This window comes from Myiozetetes cayanensis, unplaced genomic scaffold (genome assembly GCF_022539395.1).
Source record: "Myiozetetes cayanensis isolate MyiCay16 unplaced genomic scaffold, myiCay2020 scf7, whole genome shotgun sequence".
NCBI lineage: Eukaryota > Metazoa > Chordata > Aves > Passeriformes > Tyrannidae > Myiozetetes > Myiozetetes cayanensis.
Window position 1 is genome coordinate 47,278,229 of NW_026087964.1, and position 20,196 is coordinate 47,298,424.

Sequence of the window (20,196 nt, forward strand, 5' to 3'; positions counted from 1 at the left end):
CTGCCTAGGTTGCAGCATCACATTTCCCCTCCTCCTGTCTTATCCAGGGCTTTTGAGTCATCTTGGGAAAAGTGTTTTTGGCTTCACCAGGGTGGTGGTGAGGGGGACCTCTAAACCTCAGTTTGGACAGCTCTGTAGCCAAGATGTGCATCAAGAGAAGATGGTACTGAGCTAAGGTCTCTCAGCCTCCAGCACTTCACTGGGTGAGGTGAATTCTGGCTGATTTGAAATCTCTTTTGATCTTAGTTTGAAACAATAGTGACCTGTTCTGCATTAAGAGATTTGAGAGCTGAGATGTGACCATAAGTGCCTGACTCCACCTCACTATTAGCAAATGAGAGAGTCCTGACTTTTTGGTGTCTCTCTGGAAACTGTGCTTGTTCACAGGCTTTATTTGGAGTGTGCTGGGAGTCCTGTTGGGCTGTGCCGGTCTTACCACAGGCATGACACAGAATCACCGTGACCAACACATGATAGTCCCTGACAGAACTGAGCACCCCAGTGCTGAGGTCTTTCTGTATGTTTAGTCACTGGCAAGTGAAGATTAAATTTCTTGCACACAACAGCTCTGGAATAAAGCACAGGTGTTTTTGCTGCCTCATTAAGCTGTTTTTTTTTAAACTCCAGTGTTCTGCTTAAGAACAGGATGTTTCAGAGAGTATGAGCAAAATGGTAAGGTTAGACAGATTTATTTTTATCTAACACATTTATTAAGCAGCAGTGAGATTTGAGGGAAGATACGGTTTACGAAAAACATAAAAGCATCTCTAATAAGTAAAGGGAGGATTTGGGTTAAATACCCTTTTAAATACAGGAACAGAATGCTCTACTGAGGCCTTTGAAACACTGTTGCTGCCACGTATACCCAGAAAAAAACCTAGAACAACAGTTAAAAAAATAAAATGCCTACAAAAGTACATATTGGTCCAGTCAAGAAAAATGTGGCTTTTAAAAATATTATTTTTTTTCTTACAAATCCTGCATGTGTTACTTTTAAAATAAAAACAGCTTTTTACAGAAGTCCAGGTTAGTTGGTGGAAATAAATACACTTTGGAGATGAGTCCAGGGCAAAATTTCCATGTGGGTGCTCTGTGATATAAGGGCTGGTAGAGGCAACCCATGAAATCCAAACAAAATTACGAGGGCTGATTCACAGCCACATTACTTGACGTTAATACCAGTGTCACTGGGTTGGGTTTGGTAAATTTTATTTAGATATGAAGAGCAGGCTGAACCCAGTTTCAAAGCTCAGTGTGATCCGATAATGCTGGATTAGAAAGAACATTGGTTTAATGGCATTACAGCAGCACAGCACAGTGGTGAATGTGGTCCATAATCTTTCATATTGATCTATGTGAACTGTAATAACACCCCAAGAAAATTAGTTCTTTGAGCATGTTAAAAGGAGAACAAGTCCTGGGTGAAACTGTTCACAACAATGTCCTGGAAGACATTCAATTCTTCTCATCAGGGGAGAAAGGCACCGTGGAGGTGGGGCACCAGGGCCTATGGAGGGCTTACTCTGCCTTCCGCTCATGCCCTTTCTGTAAATAAAGGGCTGAATTTCTCTCTTAAATGTTCTAGTTTGAACTGGGGCATTAGTTTGAACTCGCAAGCAGTATTTCCAATATCAGGCAAGATGAAACAAATTGTACTGAGCTTGTGCTGAATACAGTTCCGTTCCAGGAGAAAGGCAGTCATTTCAACTGTCTTTGGGTGTTTAGTAAAGACTTTATGGGATTTTTGTTTGTTTAAAATATGCCTCTGTGTAACATGAAGTGTATGTCCCTAAATCCTAGTCTAGACAAAGCCAAACCATGCTGTGAAGATTGGTGGTATCTAGGTGTTAAACTGCATAGAAAAAAAAAAAAAAAAGGCTTACCTTTTCATGTTGCTGTTTTTCCAGCTGTGTGACCTGACCCCTGAATAAGAAAGGGCTGTTACTGAATCAGTAATAGGTGTAACCTGGCACAAATTAGTTTATTATATAATGGGGTGCATTTTATTTTTATGCCTATCCTGTGTTTCCTGTCTATTATGTCTGAACAAGCAGAATTCAGTTTTAGTGGAATTCTGAAATTATGTTTTTCACTGTAGTATGTGTAGTGCTTGGCCAGTTCCTCATACAGAATAAACTAGCATGAGTCAGTATAGATTCATTTGTGCAGAATTATGCTGATTTAAAATTTCTGTCAAAGGCAAAAATGTTAAAAAAATGTAGCTTCCAACAGTTGACCACTGTGCAAAGTCCGGCACTAGTCGCTATAAACAAGCAGATCCCTTAGGATTTAGAAAAAAATAAATCAAAAAATCCAAATAAACCCCCCACCCATCAACTGCTGTTTCCAACTTTTTAAGGTTAATTTGGCTCCTGCTACACTTACTCTTTACACATACTTATATTTGTAAGGCTGTACTCTTTATACTTGTCCAACTGATTTATGAAGTGCTGGTGTAGATCTACTTACTGCATGTCTCATGATCAGCAAAATAATAAACCAGGTTAACATTTACAGATCAGCATGATTTTTTAATTTAGATAAGACACTACATTTTAAATGTTCTTCACATCCTGATATTTATTGACTTTGGTAAGGTGTATGAGTGTTTTGTTTGTTTGTTTGTTTTCCCTAAGGTTTGCTTTTAAAAACTTTTTGAATAAAATGAAACTTACATGATTTAAAGATGCTACTTTCAAGTCCTTTGGTCATCATTCAGCAGCGTGGAACCTGGAAGATACAGGCAGTAAAGTACTGGGCTCTCGTAGCATCCCTACCCCCTTGTCTCTGCCCTGTAGGCTGCAGGCTCTTTGTGAAAGGTATCAATTGTTAGATGCCAAATTGTCCTAAATTTGAAATTTAAGATATATATTTTTTAAACTATTACTTTGTAATGCTAGCAGGAATTTCCATTTCCTCTGCCCAGTGATCTTTCTTGTAGCAGCAAGAGGTGTGCTGGTGTTGTTCCAGGAAGCATCTTCTGCAGGCTGACATTTAGGCAGAGCAATTTCTGTAGTGTGGCATTTAAACAGTGTTAGGAAACAGAATATCTGCAAATAGAGGCTGCTTTACTTGCACTTCCTCATCTCTGCTTCTAGGACTAGGTGTTCAAGGCCAGGTTGGATGGGATTTGAGCAACCTGGTGTAGTGGAAGGTGTCCTTGCCCATGGCATGGAGGTTGGAATTAGATGGTTTTAAAGGTCCTTTCCATCCCAGACCGTTCTGTGATTCTATGACTTTTTCTAACAAATTTTTGTGACTAGTGCTGGACTTTGCACAGTGGTCCATTGTTGGAAACTACATCTTGGTTGTATTTAAACCTTGCCCTGATGGAACAGCTTTGGAAAGGATATTTGCTTTTTTTGCCCTTTTTGAATGTTGCTGGAAACTCTGAGGTAGGCCTGAAAGCTGAGCTGATTTCTGACCAAACTTGGTAAGGGTACCCCATTATGCTCAGAAGATCAGAGAGGGAATTCAGTTTCTAGGTGAGGAATTGTTTGCAGTGCCTTTTTTCACTGCCTTTGCCATATAAAAGGCTGAAATTTGGTAGTGTCAATCAACTGACCAGAAGGTGAAAAGAAAATGATGCCATAAATCTGGCTTGACACCTGAAAAGGTTTTTCAGGTCCTACAATCAATTATTTGGTGTTTTTTTTTCTCAGTAGGTTGAAATAATTTCACATGCAATCATTTCCTAATTGCTTCCAATTACGAATAATAATGAAGCTTTACCACAGAAAAGAAACTATCCATCACTCAAGTATTTTGGGGGCTGGAGGAGTGCATGTAATTCCTTATCTAAGTCTTGGAAGACCTTTCGTATTTTCCATTGTTATGGGGTTCTTTTTCCCTGACTTTGTTTTCTCCAAATGAATTGTTCCTATAAAGGAATTTAAACTCTGGATAATTATTGTTCTCTGTTCCAAAAGCTAATAAAAGCAAAGCTCAACAGTATTCAGTTGGAGGCCTATGGAAAAACTTGGGTGTAACACACAAAGCAGAAAAACAAACTTTTCTGATGAGGCCAGGAAGCTACGATCACATTTTCCAGTTTTTACTGTATGTGTTGGTCCTAAATGGGAATGTTTCCTGTTAAACTGAATTTTTCCTTTCTATTTTATTTTGTAGTTGGTTTTTTATCCTAAACTGTGACTGGAGTGGATCATAAATGTCAAAGATACTTGCATATGATTTTGAACATTGGGAAAAAGATGACATTTTTATAATATTTTATGTGTGTTGTTTTGTGCTCTATAATACTGGTAGGATTTGTTTGTTTATTCCAGTAGTTGGCCGAAAGATACTCCGGGAATGGTGCCAGTAAATAACCACATAGCCTACAATATGATATTTCAAACAGACCTATTTCTTTGAAATATGAGGCTTTTCTTTAATGCAGTTCTTTTAAAGTGTACCTCCTTCCCTTCCTCTTTCCAACACGTACCTCTTCCTAGGTTCTCAGGGTTCCTATGCTTTCTGATGTGTTTGTTGCCTGTAAATGATGTTCTGGAAAAGTTTTTGTGTCAGTTTTTTTCAGACTTTTTTTGAGAAACATTTGAAAAACTTTTTTGTTTTTAAAGTTTTTATTGTTAATTGTTTGTTAATTATTCAAAATTTGAGTTAGATGTGGTTTGTTACAGGAATACACATTTGTCTGTGTTACTGATATCAGTGCTTCAGTTTATTATGAAAGCGTTTAGTGCGGTTGAGATGGGGTACTTGTCAATCAATTCATCAGTTGAAAGTCAAACCACCAAGGGAATCTTGTGTGTTTATCCAGGCCTTTGTGGTTTTTATTACTACTCTTCATTTGAGCCAGAGTAAGAATAGTGTGACTGCTCTAACCCCTTTGAAGAACTCCTTTTTGTAAATTCTTCTTTAGGATTTTTAAGGTTTCCTGTGGTGAATATAAAGAAAATCAAATCCTATAGCAGTGGGTGCTGTTTTAATGGAAATTTCTTTTAAGGCGAGTCAAAGTGACATAGCTGCTTACATTTGTTCTTTCCAAGTATAATTTGACCTGAGTTTATGAGGAGATCAGTTATGCAGTTATAAAGAGTTGAAGAAAAGTGTTGCTATATAGGTACTGTATATTCTGGAAAAGGCCAGTATTGCCATAGAAGACTATAATAATTCCTGAAGTGGTGGGAAGTTGTAGTACTTGTAGCCTTTCATTCTCTGAGAACAGACACTTGTCATCCAGCCAGGGTCAACCCATAACACCTCAGCTTGGTAATTAGACAGAAATGACAGGATTTCCTACCTGTTCTGTAGTTCCAAGTTAATGGTGACTTTTATTTCCCTTCCACTCTGTTGTGCCACTCATCTGTTTGCAAAAAAAATCCCTATATGTTCATTAAAATGGCAGAGGTAGTTTAGATGTGATCATCCTGTCAAAAACATATCAGTATGGTTGAGAGGTCACAAAATAGCTCCTGGCACAATGTGCAGTCCCAGCTTCACAGCTGGTCGGAGGCAGCCTTCTTCTGGGAAGTAACAAGGTGCACAGGGGTGACTTCATCCTTGGCTTGCAAGTTTGAGGCTCAAATCCTGCAAAGGTATTTTGTGTGAAGATTTTGCTTCCCTGAGGTGTCACAGAGTTATGCTGTGTGAGGACTGCTTGCAGTGTGCTGGAATGGCTTTGGCTTGGAGTGGGACTTTTCACTGGAGTGAAGGGGTGAAGGCACAGCAAATGCCTTAGTGTATGGGAACAACTTGGCAATATGTTGGAACCACTACATGGTTGTCATAGCCTTTCCTTTTACAAACACCTTCCTAGCATAGTTTCTGTCCATACTTAGGCAAGCTTCTCTGAACAATGCTGTTATGTTCTCCAATTGTGATTGAGGTGTCAGAAGATATTAAAAGTAGTCATCAGAACTGGGGTATTTGATGAAGTGCCTTTTGTTACTTTTTTTTTTTTTTGAGCTTTCGTACATTAAAAAATAATGCGACCAAGGTTCATCGCAGTCTTATGTGAAGCAGTTTCCTTGCCAACCTGTAGTACCTTCTGTTCTTTCTGGGCCACAGGTGTTACTGCCTCTTCTGAAGTGGCCTGTTTTCCACATTGTCAGCTGAGATATCTCTCTAAGGAGCTCCATTCTGTTTTCTCTCTAAATTTGGTATATGTGGGCTTTGTTGAGGAACGACCCTCTTGTCTGCTCCCAGTTCAGTTTACAGGTGCTGTTACTCTTAAGGTGTCTTCATGAAACATTCTTTTTGATGGACTCTTTCTTTATGCAGTATTGACTGGCTTGCCCAGTGAAAACCCCAGTTTTCTGTGAAGCAAAGTCCCTTGCTCATGAGTGATGTTGATTTAATTGTGTCTTTAAACAAATAGGGCTGTGAGCACTTCTGATTACACTGCAAGAACTTGTTGGCAATGGGGAAGAATTCATGCTGAATTTCTATAGGAATCTTTATAGCTTCTTATTTTATATTGTAGATTTATTTTCCAGATTCTAATTTCCAACACTTTCACCATCTGGTGAGCAGATCTAGTGAAAACAGTCCTCAAATATGTCATGTCTTAAAATAGCAGGTGAAAGCTTGATCTTTTAGAAGAGGGTTGCCAATTGCAGTGCCTACTCTAATGACAGTAGCTAATGTAAAATGAAACCTGATAGTTTTTGTTAGAAAACATCAGAACACATGTTCCACTTTTAGCTCCACTGAGAAGATTTAGGTTTGGCTCTTATGCTGTCATATAAATAGTTGGATTTTTTTTTTTTTACCAGATAGAGACATATTTTCTTGTCTAAAATTCAAGTAGACAAAAAACTAGTAAGAACTTGCATATGTAACAAATTCTGTAGAAGAAAATTTCATATTGAAAAGATATTTTGTCTTCTAAATAACTCACCCTTCTGTATGCTACTCTAAAAATACCTGCTGAGGATGTCATGTGTAAGTTAAAAGAGAGATCCCAGTGATTCAGTGTGTTTGAATAGTGTCTGTCTGCAGAGAACTTGTGTGTGGAGATGAAAGCATTGTCCATGTGGTGCCTGAGGAAATCTGTGGAGGGGGGATGTTTGTCACATGAGAACTCCATGTCCTGCTTGGCTGAGCATCTTTGGCAGCGCCCTTTCCCTTTGCCACCACTTTGTTGAGCCCTGCACTGCCTGGGGGTTTCACTCTGTTCCCCTTAGCAGCTGTGGATGGCAGTGACTCATCCTCTTGTTCCTGTCTGTCACCTGAAGTAAGTAGTGTTCTTAAAAAAAAATTTCATCGTTCCTTCCCTTTTGGTTCACAGAAACCCTGTAAGCCAGAAGTTCGTAGGCAACTGTACAGGAATTATGTAGTGTTAAACAATTGTCTTTAGGTCAAAAAGTTGGTCTTTGGCTGCTTCTTTATGTATTGTTATGTAGTCAGACCCAGTGTGGTACAGAAATGCAGAACTCTGATTAAATAGTAAAAACTCCAGTATGGATGTTGTTATTGTTCAACAGAAATGCTCAAGATTATGCTATGTGTTCAACAGCATTATAAAATGGGGGTAAATTTTCAAAGTCAGCCTGCAAAAAGTGTTAGTTAACTATTAAAAATGTTCTGGTCTTTCAAAAATACAGTTTTGTTGGAGTTTCTGAGATGACTTTTATCATAATTTCTGGAAATTTTTATGTATATCAAGTCTAAAGGTTATGGAAAAGTAGATGCAAAGAAAGCAAAGCTGAGGAGTGACTTTTTTTTTTTTTTTTACCTCTAGAATAAGTGTCGACCTGTTTAATAACTTATGCTCTAGCCACTGCTATAGTACAAGTGTTTCTCAAAATGGAGAACCAGAAGTTGCCATCAGACAAATGCAATGCTTTGGGTTATTGAGGCGTTGGCAGTTATTGTTGTACTTTCCTTATAAATGAAGAGGAAAGCATTTATTTTTCATAAAAGTATGGTGTGCTGTAAACATAGTTACATACAGACATACAGCATAAGTTATTTGAAATTATAGGACAAGTATTGAAGAGGGAGATAATTTGCAGGGAACTTGAATATTGATGAGAGTTTTTCATATGGGCAGCCTCCTCTGAGAGTATTAATTTAATGTACAGCTTCATTTAAAAATAAATAATATATAAACAAAATAGTGCTTGCTTTGCCACATGCTTGGGTTTTATTTATGGGTGCACACATGGTCCACTCTAATTAAGCACAGCTCTTTATGATTTATTTATTTGTTCCAGAGAGGCTGCTTAATATTTGAGAGAAACAGTAACGATGTGTCTGACCTTTGCAGTGACTGTGTTAATGGTAAGATGGGTTTTGCAGGAGCCTGCAAGAACAGTAAAATAGCAGGTTGATCTTTTCCTCCAGTTGCTGGAACATGCTCAAGAGACCTGAAAGTACAAGTGAAAAAAATCAAACCAACCCAGCCAAAACAAAAAAAAAAATCACCCCACTAGTAAGTGGTTAAAGAGTATTTTCTTGTGCTTTCAGATCTCAGGAGGATGTTACTGACAGGCTGAGGTAAAGGGTTAAAAACTTTGGAGTTTTGCCTTTGGTTGTGGTCCAGGTTTTATGAGCAAACCACCAGGGTAGTATTTGACATGGTGAATAATCGTTTGTCTGGGTTTTTTTATGCCAATATAGAAGAAATAGATATGAACAAGGTGGAGACCAGTCCAGATTTTAAGTTTTATGGAGTATGATTAAGGGTTCATGACTCTTGTGTGGTGGTCTTGTAGTGAGCTTTGTCACTTAACTTCTAAAAATACTTACGGTCTATAGATGCAAATTTTATTGCCCCTCCCATTTTTATGGCCTTTGCTTGATACAGATTCCCAGTTTTTTTTACGAAAACATCCCCTGAGCCTGTGCCGTGGCGAGGAGCTCCATGCTGGCAGTTCAACCCCCCAGTCTTTCCTTACCTCCTGCCTCTCTTCCTGGTGGCCTCCTCTCCCAGCTCCCTGCTCTTCCTCCTTGTGTATGCTGCGTGCACAGTTGGTGTCTGATGAGACTCTTGGGTTCGTTCCTGATAACGGTAGAGCCACTGGGAGAGTTAGTTATTACAAGCGCTAATAGCATAGGTTTAAAGGAACAGTAAAAGAAAGCAGGTATGGAGAAACAGATGGATACCTGTGTATTCAGATGGTAACATTGCTGTATATAAAGCAATGGAAGTGTTTCTTGTATTTGTAAAAGGATTTTGCTTTGGTCCAGGCATTTTTGGCTATGACCAGTAAAGAATGATGTTTAACTGACTTCTACATGAACATGGCCATTTCTTACGTTGTTCCTTCTGTGGAAGCTCTGTGTATGTGTACATTCAAAATTAATATTCTCATAGTGGAAGATGCAATTTGTGGTCTCTTCAGTCACTCATGTTTTTGCTAATTAATCATGAATCATCTGCTGTTGGAACTGCTGTTTTTACTTCAATTAGCCACTGGTACATCTTTGTTCGAGCTCTGCCTGCAGAACTGTTAGAGTGCTGCAGTGTATGCCATATTTTTTTCCAAATCATCAGGTTCTATATCATAGCTTTTGTTTGCTTGATTGTTTCTCCATTTTGCTCTGTGTTTGTAAATGTCAAAATCTCCTTTCAGCATATATGCATATCTGGTAGTTAACTTGAAGTAATAGTAGTCTGCATAGGTTTTTACATTATGATACCTTTGGGAGTAACAGTGGTGGTTGTCTTGCTAAGGAATGCAAGCTAATGGTATGTGCTTCTCCCAGCCAGAGTGATCGCAGAGAAGTACCAACTTTTGCCTCTCGTCCTTTCTCCAGTACAGGATCATTAGCACTAGCTAGCCTTCTTGGTTTTTGTTTTTATAAAAGGAACATAGATACTTGGAGAACTGCTGAGTTCTCATTCACTTTCCTTTTTTTTTTTTTTTTTTTAAATTATTGTTCTTTTTCTGTGTTGCATAATGAATTGTTTATAGCTCTTATCTCTGCATGGGGATGGATGAGAAGTCAAATGAGAGCTGATGGATCAGGATTAAAGGAAGGGCAAGGACAGGTGCCATTATAATGGGAATCTGCTACAGGCCACCTGACCAGGAAGACTGTGTGGATGAGGCTGTCAGTAGACAGGTAGGAGCAGCCTTATGTTCACAAGCCCTGGGCCTCACAGGGGACTTCAACCACCCTGATACCAGTTGGAGGGATAACACAGCAGAGCATAAACAATCCAGGGGATTCCTGGGATGCATTGATGATAACTTCCTTCTCCAAGTGATAGAGGAACCAATGAAGAGAGGTACTATTCTGGACCTTGCTCTCACCAAAAAGGAGGTACTGGTGGGAACTGTGAAGCTCAAAGACAGCCTGGGCTGCAGTGACCATGAAATGGTGGAGTTTGGTATTCTTAGGGCAGTGAGGGGGTTGCACTGCAAGTTCACTACCCTCGACTTTGGAAGAGCAGGGTTTGACCTCTTTAGGGATCTTGGTAGAGTCTGTGGGATAAAACCCTGGAGGGAAGAGGGGCCCAAGAAAGTTGACTGATATTCAGGGATCAGCTCCTTCAAGCTGAGAAGTGATGCATCTCAACAAAGTCAGGCAAAAATGCCAGGATGCCTACGTGGATGAATAATTTGCTCCTGGACAAACTCAAAAAGGAAGCCTACAGAGGATGGAAGCAGACTGGTAGCCTGGGAGGAGTACATAGAGATTGTCCAAGCAGCCAAGGATCAGGTTAGGAGAAATAAAGCCCTGACAGAATTAAATCTGACCAAGGACGTCAAGGATAGAAGCAATAAGAAATGCTTCTATAGGTACATCAGTGATAAAAGGAACAACAGGGAAAACGTGGTCCCTCTCTTGAAGGAAACAGGAGACCTGCTTACCTGATATGTGCAGAAGACTGAGGTATTCAACAACTTTTGGCTCCAGCCTTACTGCCTGAATTGCAGAAGGCAAAGGCAGGAACTAGGAGAATTAAGAGCTGCTGTCCACTGTAGGGGAAGTCTGTGTTCAAGACTGTTCAAGGAACCTGAAGGTGCACAAGTTCATGGGATCTGATGAGATGCATCTGTGGGTGATGAGGGAACTGGTGGAGGAAATGGCTAAACCACTATCCATCACATTTGAGAAGTCACGGCAGTCTGGTAAAATTCCCACTGACTGGGAAAGCATAACTCTCATTTTTAAAAAGGGAAAAAAGGAAGTCCCAGGGAACTGTGGGTCAGTCAGTCTCACCTCAGTGCCCAGCAAGGTCATAGAGCAGATCCTCCTGGAATCTATGCTAAACCATGTGGAAAATGAGGCGAATGGAGACAGCCAACATGGCTTCACTAAGGGCAAATAGTACCTGACAAATTTGGTGGCCTTCTATGACAGGATTACAGTGTTGGTGGGTAATGGAAGGGTGACTGATGTCATCTACGTGGACTTGTGCAAAGCATTTGACGCCATCCTGCCTGTCATTTTTTTCTAACTTGGAGAAACATAGATTGGATGGGTGGATAAGGATGGTCACACTCAAAGAGTTGTGATCAATGTCCAGGTGGACATTCCTCAGGGATCAGTGTTGGGATGGGCACTGTTTAACACCTTTGGTGACATGGACAGTGGGATTGAGGGCATGCTCAGCAAGTTTGCTGATGACAGCGACCCATGTCAAGGGAGGCACATGGTGGAGGGAAGGGATGGCATCCAGGTGGACCTTGACAGGCTTGAGAGGTGGGCCTGTGCAAACTTGAAGAAGTTCAACGAGGCCAAGTGCAAAGGACCTTAACCCAACCTTGAAAAGGTGGGGCAATCCAAAGCACAAATACAGGCTGGGTGGAGAAATGGATTGAGAGCAGCCATGATGAGAAGGAATTGGGGATTTTGGTGAACAAAAAGCTCATCGTGTCTCAGCACTGTGCACTTGCAGCCCCGAAAGCCAAATGTATCCTGGCCTGCATCAAAAGCAGTGTGGCCAGCAGTTTGAGGGAGGTGATTCTGCCCCTCTACCCTCCTCTGGTGAGACCCCAGTTGGAGAGAGTCTGGAGGAGGGCCATGAAGATGGTCAGAGGGCTGGAACACCTCTCCTCTGTAGACAGGCTGAGAGACTTAGTGCTGTTTAGCCTGGAGAAGAGAAGACTCCATGGCAGGTAAATTGCAGCCTTTCAGTACCTGAAGGGGATTTACATGAAAACTGATGAGAAAGTTTTTACCAGGACATGTAGTGATAGGACAAGAGGAAATGCCTTTAAATTGAAAGAGAGTAGATTTAGATTAGGTATTAGGAAGAAATGCCTTATAGTGAGGATGGTGAGGCCCTGGCACAGGTTGCCCATAGAAGCTGTGGATGCCCCATCCCTGGGAGTGTTCAAGGTCATGTTGGATGGGGCTTTGAGCAACATGATCCAGTGGGATGTGGCCCTGCCCATGGCAGGGGTTTGGAATTAGATTATCTTTAAGGTACTTTCTACCCTGGACCATTCTGTGATGTGGCTGTCTTGCTTCTGAGGGTCTGCTGCAGATATTGCGTCAGAGATCGACAAAGCATATAAACTGGTTTTTGTGAGCATCATGGAATAGGCTCAACTGCAGTAGCTGTGAAAAGGGCGATAAGGTTTTTCTTTTAACAGTCTACCTCCTCTGGTAGAAGTACCATTCAAAACATATGTTAATTTAAAGCAGTCTGGGACAAAGATCATCATAGATCTGCTACTGGGCTTTCCAGAGCTGAGAGCTGTATTATAACTTCATTATTGGTTGTAGTGTCATTTCTTCAGGAGAATCCCAGTCCTGTCAGGGATGTCACAGATTTTCACCTCTTTCCCTTTTTGTCCCGTGTTTCAAGTCTGAGAGCAGTCATGCTTCAGTATATTGCAGAAATCCACATTTATTAGTCCCCAGGAGACTATTTCAGTGAATTGACTGCTGGAGCTGGGGCAGCAAAAAGGACAAAAAAAAAGATTGAGCCAGAAAAAGCAAAATAGGGGGGCATTTTCTGAAGCTGTTTGTGTTAGAAATATCAGTGGGAATTAACTGCATGGAGCGAATTTTTTTAATTTTCTTCTCTGTTACTTCTGGTAGCGTAAGTGAAGAGTGCTTGGCTTGAACTTTAAATAATGAGTGTGATTTATGGGCTGTTTTTGAAGTACACTGATGGTGAAATTAGAAGAAAATTGAAGCTAACAGATACATTGATCTGCTGCATTAGGGTTTCATGTCTCACGATGTGGCAAAGCTGCCAGTAGAACTCGCCAGAGGAGACAAAGCCCTTTGGCAGGGGTGGGGTTGCACTGCAGATGTGACCAGCGCTGTGGCCACCTCTTCCCCCTGCTTGGAGCTCCCGAACAACCTGACCCTTTCTCAGCTGTGGCTGGGATCAGGATAAATACCCTATGGCTGGTTAGGCAGGCGCTGCCTAATGCCACTCCGATTGACTGCAAGGGAAAGGGGGTTAAGCTGGGATAATGCTCCCGCCTCATCCTGGCAACTGACAGCATCACCTCCAAGCCTTCTCGCTCCAGCTGGAGAGCAGGAACATATAAGTTTGCCATATGCCTCAGACCTTACGTGACAGCAGTTCGCAGCTCACTATTCGCTGCCATGTTGCTAGGACAACCTTCCTATTTATCCGTTTATTTCCAACTTCAGTGTGATATGTCCTCTGCCCTGCTTTTGCTGGAGTGGCCTGTTTGGCGCTCGGGCGCGCTTTGATGGCCTTCAAATGTATCTTGTGTAACTTACACAGGGAAAACATCTTCTGTCCTCCTACCCTAAGTCATTGGAGGTCTATCTTGAATTTTACAATTTTAATTAGAGTGTATCTATGCATGTCCATGCACAGATATTAAACGTTGCAGTTGTTTGTGCGTTTTATGCTGTTAAAGGAAGGAAGTCCTCTATCAATGTTCTCTAGTGCTACTAGAGCAGTTTAAACTCTGTTCCCTCCTTTCGCTGATATTCCTGGGCCTTTTGGGGTGCTTGTTTGAATATATCTACCTGTAAATATGACCTAAATACTCCTCCCAAGTTTTTATAAGCATGAATCAGTTCTTCTTGCATGTGTGAATAACATGTGCTGCAGAATACATGCATTTTAGTCGTATCTCTGGTAATCTATGTACAATTTCAACCACACGTTTTAAGAGGCAGTAGAAAATCTGTGTTAATGCTATTTTGCAGCAGATATGTTTTGAAATGTGTCATTGTCAGTAATAGAAGCTTTGCTGTAAAAAGTGACCACGTATTTTTGTCTTTTTTCCACTTAGCTGTCCCGTTTCCTCCAAGTCACCGGCTCACAGCTAAGGAAGTGTTTGATAATGACGGAAAACCTCGTGTGGATATCTTAAAGGCACACCTCATGAAAGAAGGGAGACTGGAAGAGAGTGTTGCTTTGAGAATAATAACAGAGGGAGCTTCAATTCTCCGTCAGGAAAAAAATTTGCTGGACATAGATGCACCTGTCACAGGTTAGTACGGAGTTATGATGATGGAGGGGTATGTTTGCTGGCAGGGACATGTAAAGTAATGCCTTGCTGTATGTGGCTTCCTAAGGTGCTGAAAGGCAGCTTGAAAATCATTTGTTCTCTTCAATACTCAATTCGCTCTTTGTCTGCTACCACTAGGATAATGGAGGCCATCAAGCAGCTTGTAATTTAGAGGAAGGGATTACATCTGCCGAGCCACTTCTGTTTCTAAGGCAGAGAACATTTTTAGTCTTTAGCAAAAGAACTACTTTCTGAAACTTGAAAAGTTATCTAGGCTTTTGCTCCAGGTACTAATTCAGTATTTTTGTAGATGTTATTTACCATAGTAGCACTGTTTAGACATACAGCCAGCATTGGGCTCAGAACCTCATTAAGTTCAGAAAGGCCCAGTGTAAAGTCCTGTATGTGGTTTGGGGGGCAATCCCAAGCACAAATAAAAACTGGGCAGAGTATGGACAGAGAGCAGCTGTGATCATGAGGAATTGGGGGTGTTGGTGGATGAGAAGTTCAACATGTCTTTGCAATGTGCACTTGCAGCCCAGAAAGCCATCCATGTCCTGGGGTGCATCACAAGCAGGTTGAGGGAGGTGATTCTGGCCCTCTGCTCTGCTCTTGTGAGACCCCACTTGGAGCACTGCATCCAGATCTGGGGCCTCCAACATAAGAAGCACATGGGCCAGTTGGACTGAGTCCAGAGGCCACAAAGATACTCAAGAGTACTGAACCACCTCTCCTCTGCAGAGGAGGCTGAGAGATTTGGAGCTATTCAATCTTGAGAAGAAAAGGCTCTGGGGAGACCCTATAGCACTTTTCAATACCTGAAGGGGGCCTACAGGAAAGCTGGAGAGGGAGTTTTTACATGGGCATGTAGTGATATGACAAGGGGAATGGTCTCAAATGGACAGAGGATGGGTTTAGATTAGATATTATGAAAAAAAGTCTTTAGTGTGGGGATAGTAAAGCATGGCACAGGTTGCTCAGAGAAGCTGTGGATGCCCCATCGCTGGGAGTATTCAAGACCAGGTCGGACGGAGCTTTGAGCAACATGATCCAGTGGGACGTGTCCCTGCCCACGTCAGGGAGGTTTGAACTAGGATGGTCTTTAAGGTCCCTTCCAACCCAAACCATTCTGTGATTCTATGATGTGAAAGAATGATGGTGTCAGAGTAAGTGGAAATTTAAATAAATATTAAGGAAAATAACAAGGGCAGAAAAATTTAGCAGAATCCCAGTTTATGTTGCCTGGGGGATTAATGAATTGTGCCAGTTGCAGAACCCATCCTGCCCTTGACTATCAAACACTACCACCCACTCATTAATCCTCAGGAAATGCCTTATATTTGAATTTCCTTCTCTAATTGTCTCCTGCCTCCGCCTGCCATCTCAATGTATGAATGCGTTTGCTTGCTCTAATGTGCCTCCTCCCATGTTCTGTTTTTGCTATCGGATATGAATGCATTTTTGCCAAGTAATTGATCTGTGGCATAGAAAGTTAGCTGGGGGGCAAAAGCTATCTAATTCCAGACATTTTAAACTATGAAACCAAAGTATAAAACTCAGTTTAAGAGGGCAGGTCCTTTTATCACTTTTGTTTCTCAAGAACCCTGTCAAAAGTACAAGAAATAGGGTTGTCTGCTGCAGAAGGAGGGTTACCAGTCTTTATTAGCAATACTCATAGCAGTCACCAAAACCCACCCGGAAATAACAAAACCTTCATTTCCAGGAAACATTCTCTGAAACTTAGTAGTGTAGTGGCTGGACTAGAATGATACTCAAGTTATTAAGGCTTGTAATTTTAAAAAAATTACATCCAACTAGAGGATTGTAGCTTGACCTGAAGAGGTAATGTGTATCATCTTTTATGGAATAATTAGGCTGTCATGCTGCCATACAGTTCTGATGGAAAAGGTGTCAATCGTATTGCAGCTCATGGATGAATAAAGGAAATAGAATGAATAAAAGGATCCGCTTAGTTGACTGAAAATGAAGTTCTGCAGATGCTTTCTTTGACACTTCAGAATAAATGGAATGGGTGCAATACCATTTTCCATAACTGAGTGGCAGAGACACAGAAAATTCTACCTATGAATTTTCTCTTTTTTTTGAGAGTGATTTTTCCTTTTTTTTAATCCATTGAGAGATGAAAACTGTAGGAGGATGGCTCCGGTGTGTTGTGTCCCAGGTGATTTCCACAAGCTGATGTTTAATGTTCTCTCTCTCTTTCTTTTTAATTTTTCTCTTTAAGATATTTTCTTTAAATGCATTTGAAGGTATTGGAATTGTTCTGAATTATATTTTGGGGATTAATCTCCTGAAGTTTACCCCATTGTATAACACTGGTATAATTTAAGTCTTTGATTCTTTTTTCAGTTGAGCCTACATCTTACTTTGTTCCTGCTTTTGAAATTATTCTCACGCAGTGATTGTGATACTGCAGCGTTCTTCAGGGTGGCTGGTAGCTACTCTCTTTTGAGCTAGTGTAGGAAAGCTGGGCTCCTAATGCTTGTTAGCAGGGTAGCTGAGAAGTGCTAATCTTCTGTATGAACAAACATGAAAGCTGTAGTTATGAAAGTGATCATCAAAAGAAGGAAAAAAAATAAATTGTGAGGGGGAGGTTGAGAAAGCTTGTGAGACATGTTGTTGTGGCCCTCGCAATTTTCTTTGTATGAGTAGTATGACAGCAGGTGACTGGATAAAGAGAATATCAATTGACTGATGATGTGGTGGAAGTGCCAGGTACACACGCAGTCAAGAAAATAACTATAGAATAGAGGAAAGCTTTTTTTCAAATATTTGGAAGAAAAAAATCAGTGACAGAGTAGAGAAGAAAATAAATTTTAGATTCTATACAAGGAAAGCAGTCTTGTTGAATAGGGACAGTCATATATCATTAATAAATCCCACTAATATGAAATGTTTTAGAAACATATCCCTGAGATAGTGATCATTAAAAAGAAGAGAGATAGAAGAGTGTAACTGCTGAAGTAAGAGCACAGTGGATTAGTACAGTGATATACTTGATAAATGTTAAATAACATGAAATGTTTTTTTCTTAAAGCCTTGTGCAGCTGTCAATCAATTTGAAATTTCACTTTTGTTTAAAGGATGATATGATTGTCGTCAGAAATAATATCAGAGTTCTGTTTTTTAAGTAAAGTCATATGAAATGAAGTGGCTACATAGAAGGCCTGGATTTGGGCAAGGAAATAAGTGGGGGCAAGTCATGCAAAGAGCTTCAGTGTGGAATGCACAGTCAATTATTTCATTTGCATTTATGTATAAAACTTACTCTGTATCTGTGGTTAGCTGGAAGCATCAGCGTGATTGTAATTTTGAATTAATAGACTTTATTTCCAAATTTGGCAAGGTTTTAAGCCTTTTGAAATATTTCTGATGAACTCATTGGTGACCTTAGCTCAAATTCTCATCATTTGCTACATATGTACATGCATGCCTAGTTCGCTACACTTCTGGCTTACAGCCAAGATGAATTGTGAGCTGTTCCTGCAGTTGTTACACAGGGCTGCTGTTCACTGGGTAGGAATCTGAACAGAGCCTGAACTAAGAAGAGTCTCTCAACTGCTCTGCTGTCAGGACTCTTCGTGCATCTGGGAAGTGTTGAGGCAATTTTGTCTTGACTTGTGAACACGAGTTGGGAAAGATGGAGTCAAAAAAGGTGAGCATGTTGAGGGGAAGGCTGAAAGTAGGGATGAAAAGTGGTGACATGGGCTGCTCATCAGATTATAAGGAGGTGGTTGAGACTTGCTTGAGGTGCAGAGCTTGGGAGAAAAGGAAATGGCCAGGAGGCCTGAGTCAGAGGTTGACAGAGAGTGGCTGGGCAGGCAAAGTAGAAAGATAAGCAAGAAGCTGACAGGGTATTGGGACTAGCTGGGCAAGGCACCCAGTCTAGGAGATGTCATGGTGGGGTGGGCCTGGCTGCAGAGTGACAGCTATGGTAGATGCATTTTCCAGTACAGACTTGTCTCATGACTGGCAGCAGTGAGGGGCAAGTCGGGCATCCTGGGCTACCAGAACAATTTGCTGCAGTTGCCTGCAGCACCATGGGGAATGTCCATTCCAATCTTCATTCCCCCAGGGAAAAGGCAGATGGCAAGGGGACAGGAACCTCTTCACTTGGAGACATGTGGCCTTTGTTTCAAGCTTGTGTGTTTAATGAAGTTGATCTACCACTAGACTACAGAAGTTTAGTGTTCAGAGGAAAGATGCCTGTATGGCAGCCTTAGAATTTCCAGTCCTATATTATGTTTATAACAGTATAATGACATATGGAGAAATTGGCTCATTTTTAATTGGCTTTTTTTTTTTTTCTAGAAGGCTAAGGAAGTATATCTATGAACCTCCCTAATGGCAGTATTTACTGAAGTCATACTCCAAAGTACAGTTGGGAATGTCAGATTTATAATTACCTGGGTAGTTTTATGTGGCTTTATTATAGGCGTTCATTACTAGACAGAATGATTTTGGTCAAGTGATAAACACTACCCTTTCTTTGCATGATGACTAATTACCTGCATGTTTTTATGGACCCTCCCTTTCAGATCTAAAATCTGCTGTTCTTAAGTACTGAACATTCTTAATTGCGAGCCAAGCATGTGTCCCTTTGACTTCAGTGCATGGGTAATTTTCTCTGTACATGAATATACGTACCTAGCTCTCTATGTTGGAGAATTATCTATAAAATTTTTTGTTCTTTGGATTTTTAAATGTGTCAGAAAAACTCATAAGTGTAGGTAAAGGTTTTGATGGCAATGTTGTCTTGCTTGGCTCTCGGTCTGTAAAAGAACCTTTAGCTCACCTGTGTTTTGAAGACAGACAGTAATTCACACATCTTTGTGAGATATTGCTATACTGAGTTGTGTTGAAAGTATGTGAGCAAGGTGATCATGCTGTCTGCAGAGTAAGGTTCGTGTACCTTTTGTAACAAGAGCAAATTTTGCACAAGTGAAGAGAACACAACTTGAATTGCTCACTGCATGAGGATGGTTCATTCTGTTCCCACTTCATGGAAAAGAATTTGTAGCATAGTGCCTGCGTAAGAGAAGTTGTGCTCAAAACCTTAATTCTGTCACATCCTAAATGTGAATTGCTGTTTTTTCCCCCAACATTTGTGGTGTTCACTTTAATTACTAGGTGTATGATTTATTGACATTAATGGGCCTCATTTCACTGTTCCTTTTCATAGCAACCAAACCTGCACTTTTAGAATGGGATAAATTGTTGTTTTCCAACATCTGCAAAAATTACCAGCTGCGACAGGTTAAATTCTATTAGTAATCTGGAAGGACTGGGATTAAAATACAAAACCTAAAAAATCATATTGCAGAATTTTATTTCAACAGCAAAGTAGCTGATGGCAGCAACCAATTTCATCTTTGAAGCTAGCAAGTTGTGCTATATGACCTTCCCACCTTAACACTTCTGTGATTTTAATTTATACCTCCTTAAATGACATACTTAACTACAGGATATGCCTAGAACTCTGAGTGGTATGTTTGTCTAATACCTATCATTGTACATCTTTACTTTTACCTTTTGGATTAGTTTTCTTAAGGGTATTGTTAGGTTTACAGATACTGAATGAAAACAGCATGATATCTTTTGCAGATATGACTGCCCAAGTGAAAAAGCTTGTAAGATATGTGTATTGGTGCTTTTAAGATGAGTCTTTTTCCTCTGTCAATATCTACTTTAAAAGTAATTAACATGTGCTCTGTTTCTTCTTGTCACATTTGACATCTCTCATTTTTTGTGCTCAGTACGCAGTCCTTTTAGTTAATCTCTGCCATCATTATTAAAAAGAGTT

At 40.5% G+C, this 20,196-nt stretch overlaps 1 protein-coding gene across 2 annotated transcripts in view; it reads left to right on the forward strand.

Moving 5' to 3' along the window:
- The window catches only part of PPP3CA (protein phosphatase 3 catalytic subunit alpha), a 182,670-nt gene that overhangs the window by 61,526 nt on the left and 100,948 nt on the right, over positions 1 to 20,196 (forward strand). For both annotated transcript variants that reach the window (XM_050338886.1, XM_050338887.1), the window contains exon 2: positions 14,154 to 14,354. In XM_050338886.1, coding sequence (XP_050194843.1) covers positions 14,154 to 14,354 — 201 coding nt within the window. The remainder of the gene's footprint in view (positions 1 to 14,153; positions 14,355 to 20,196) is intronic.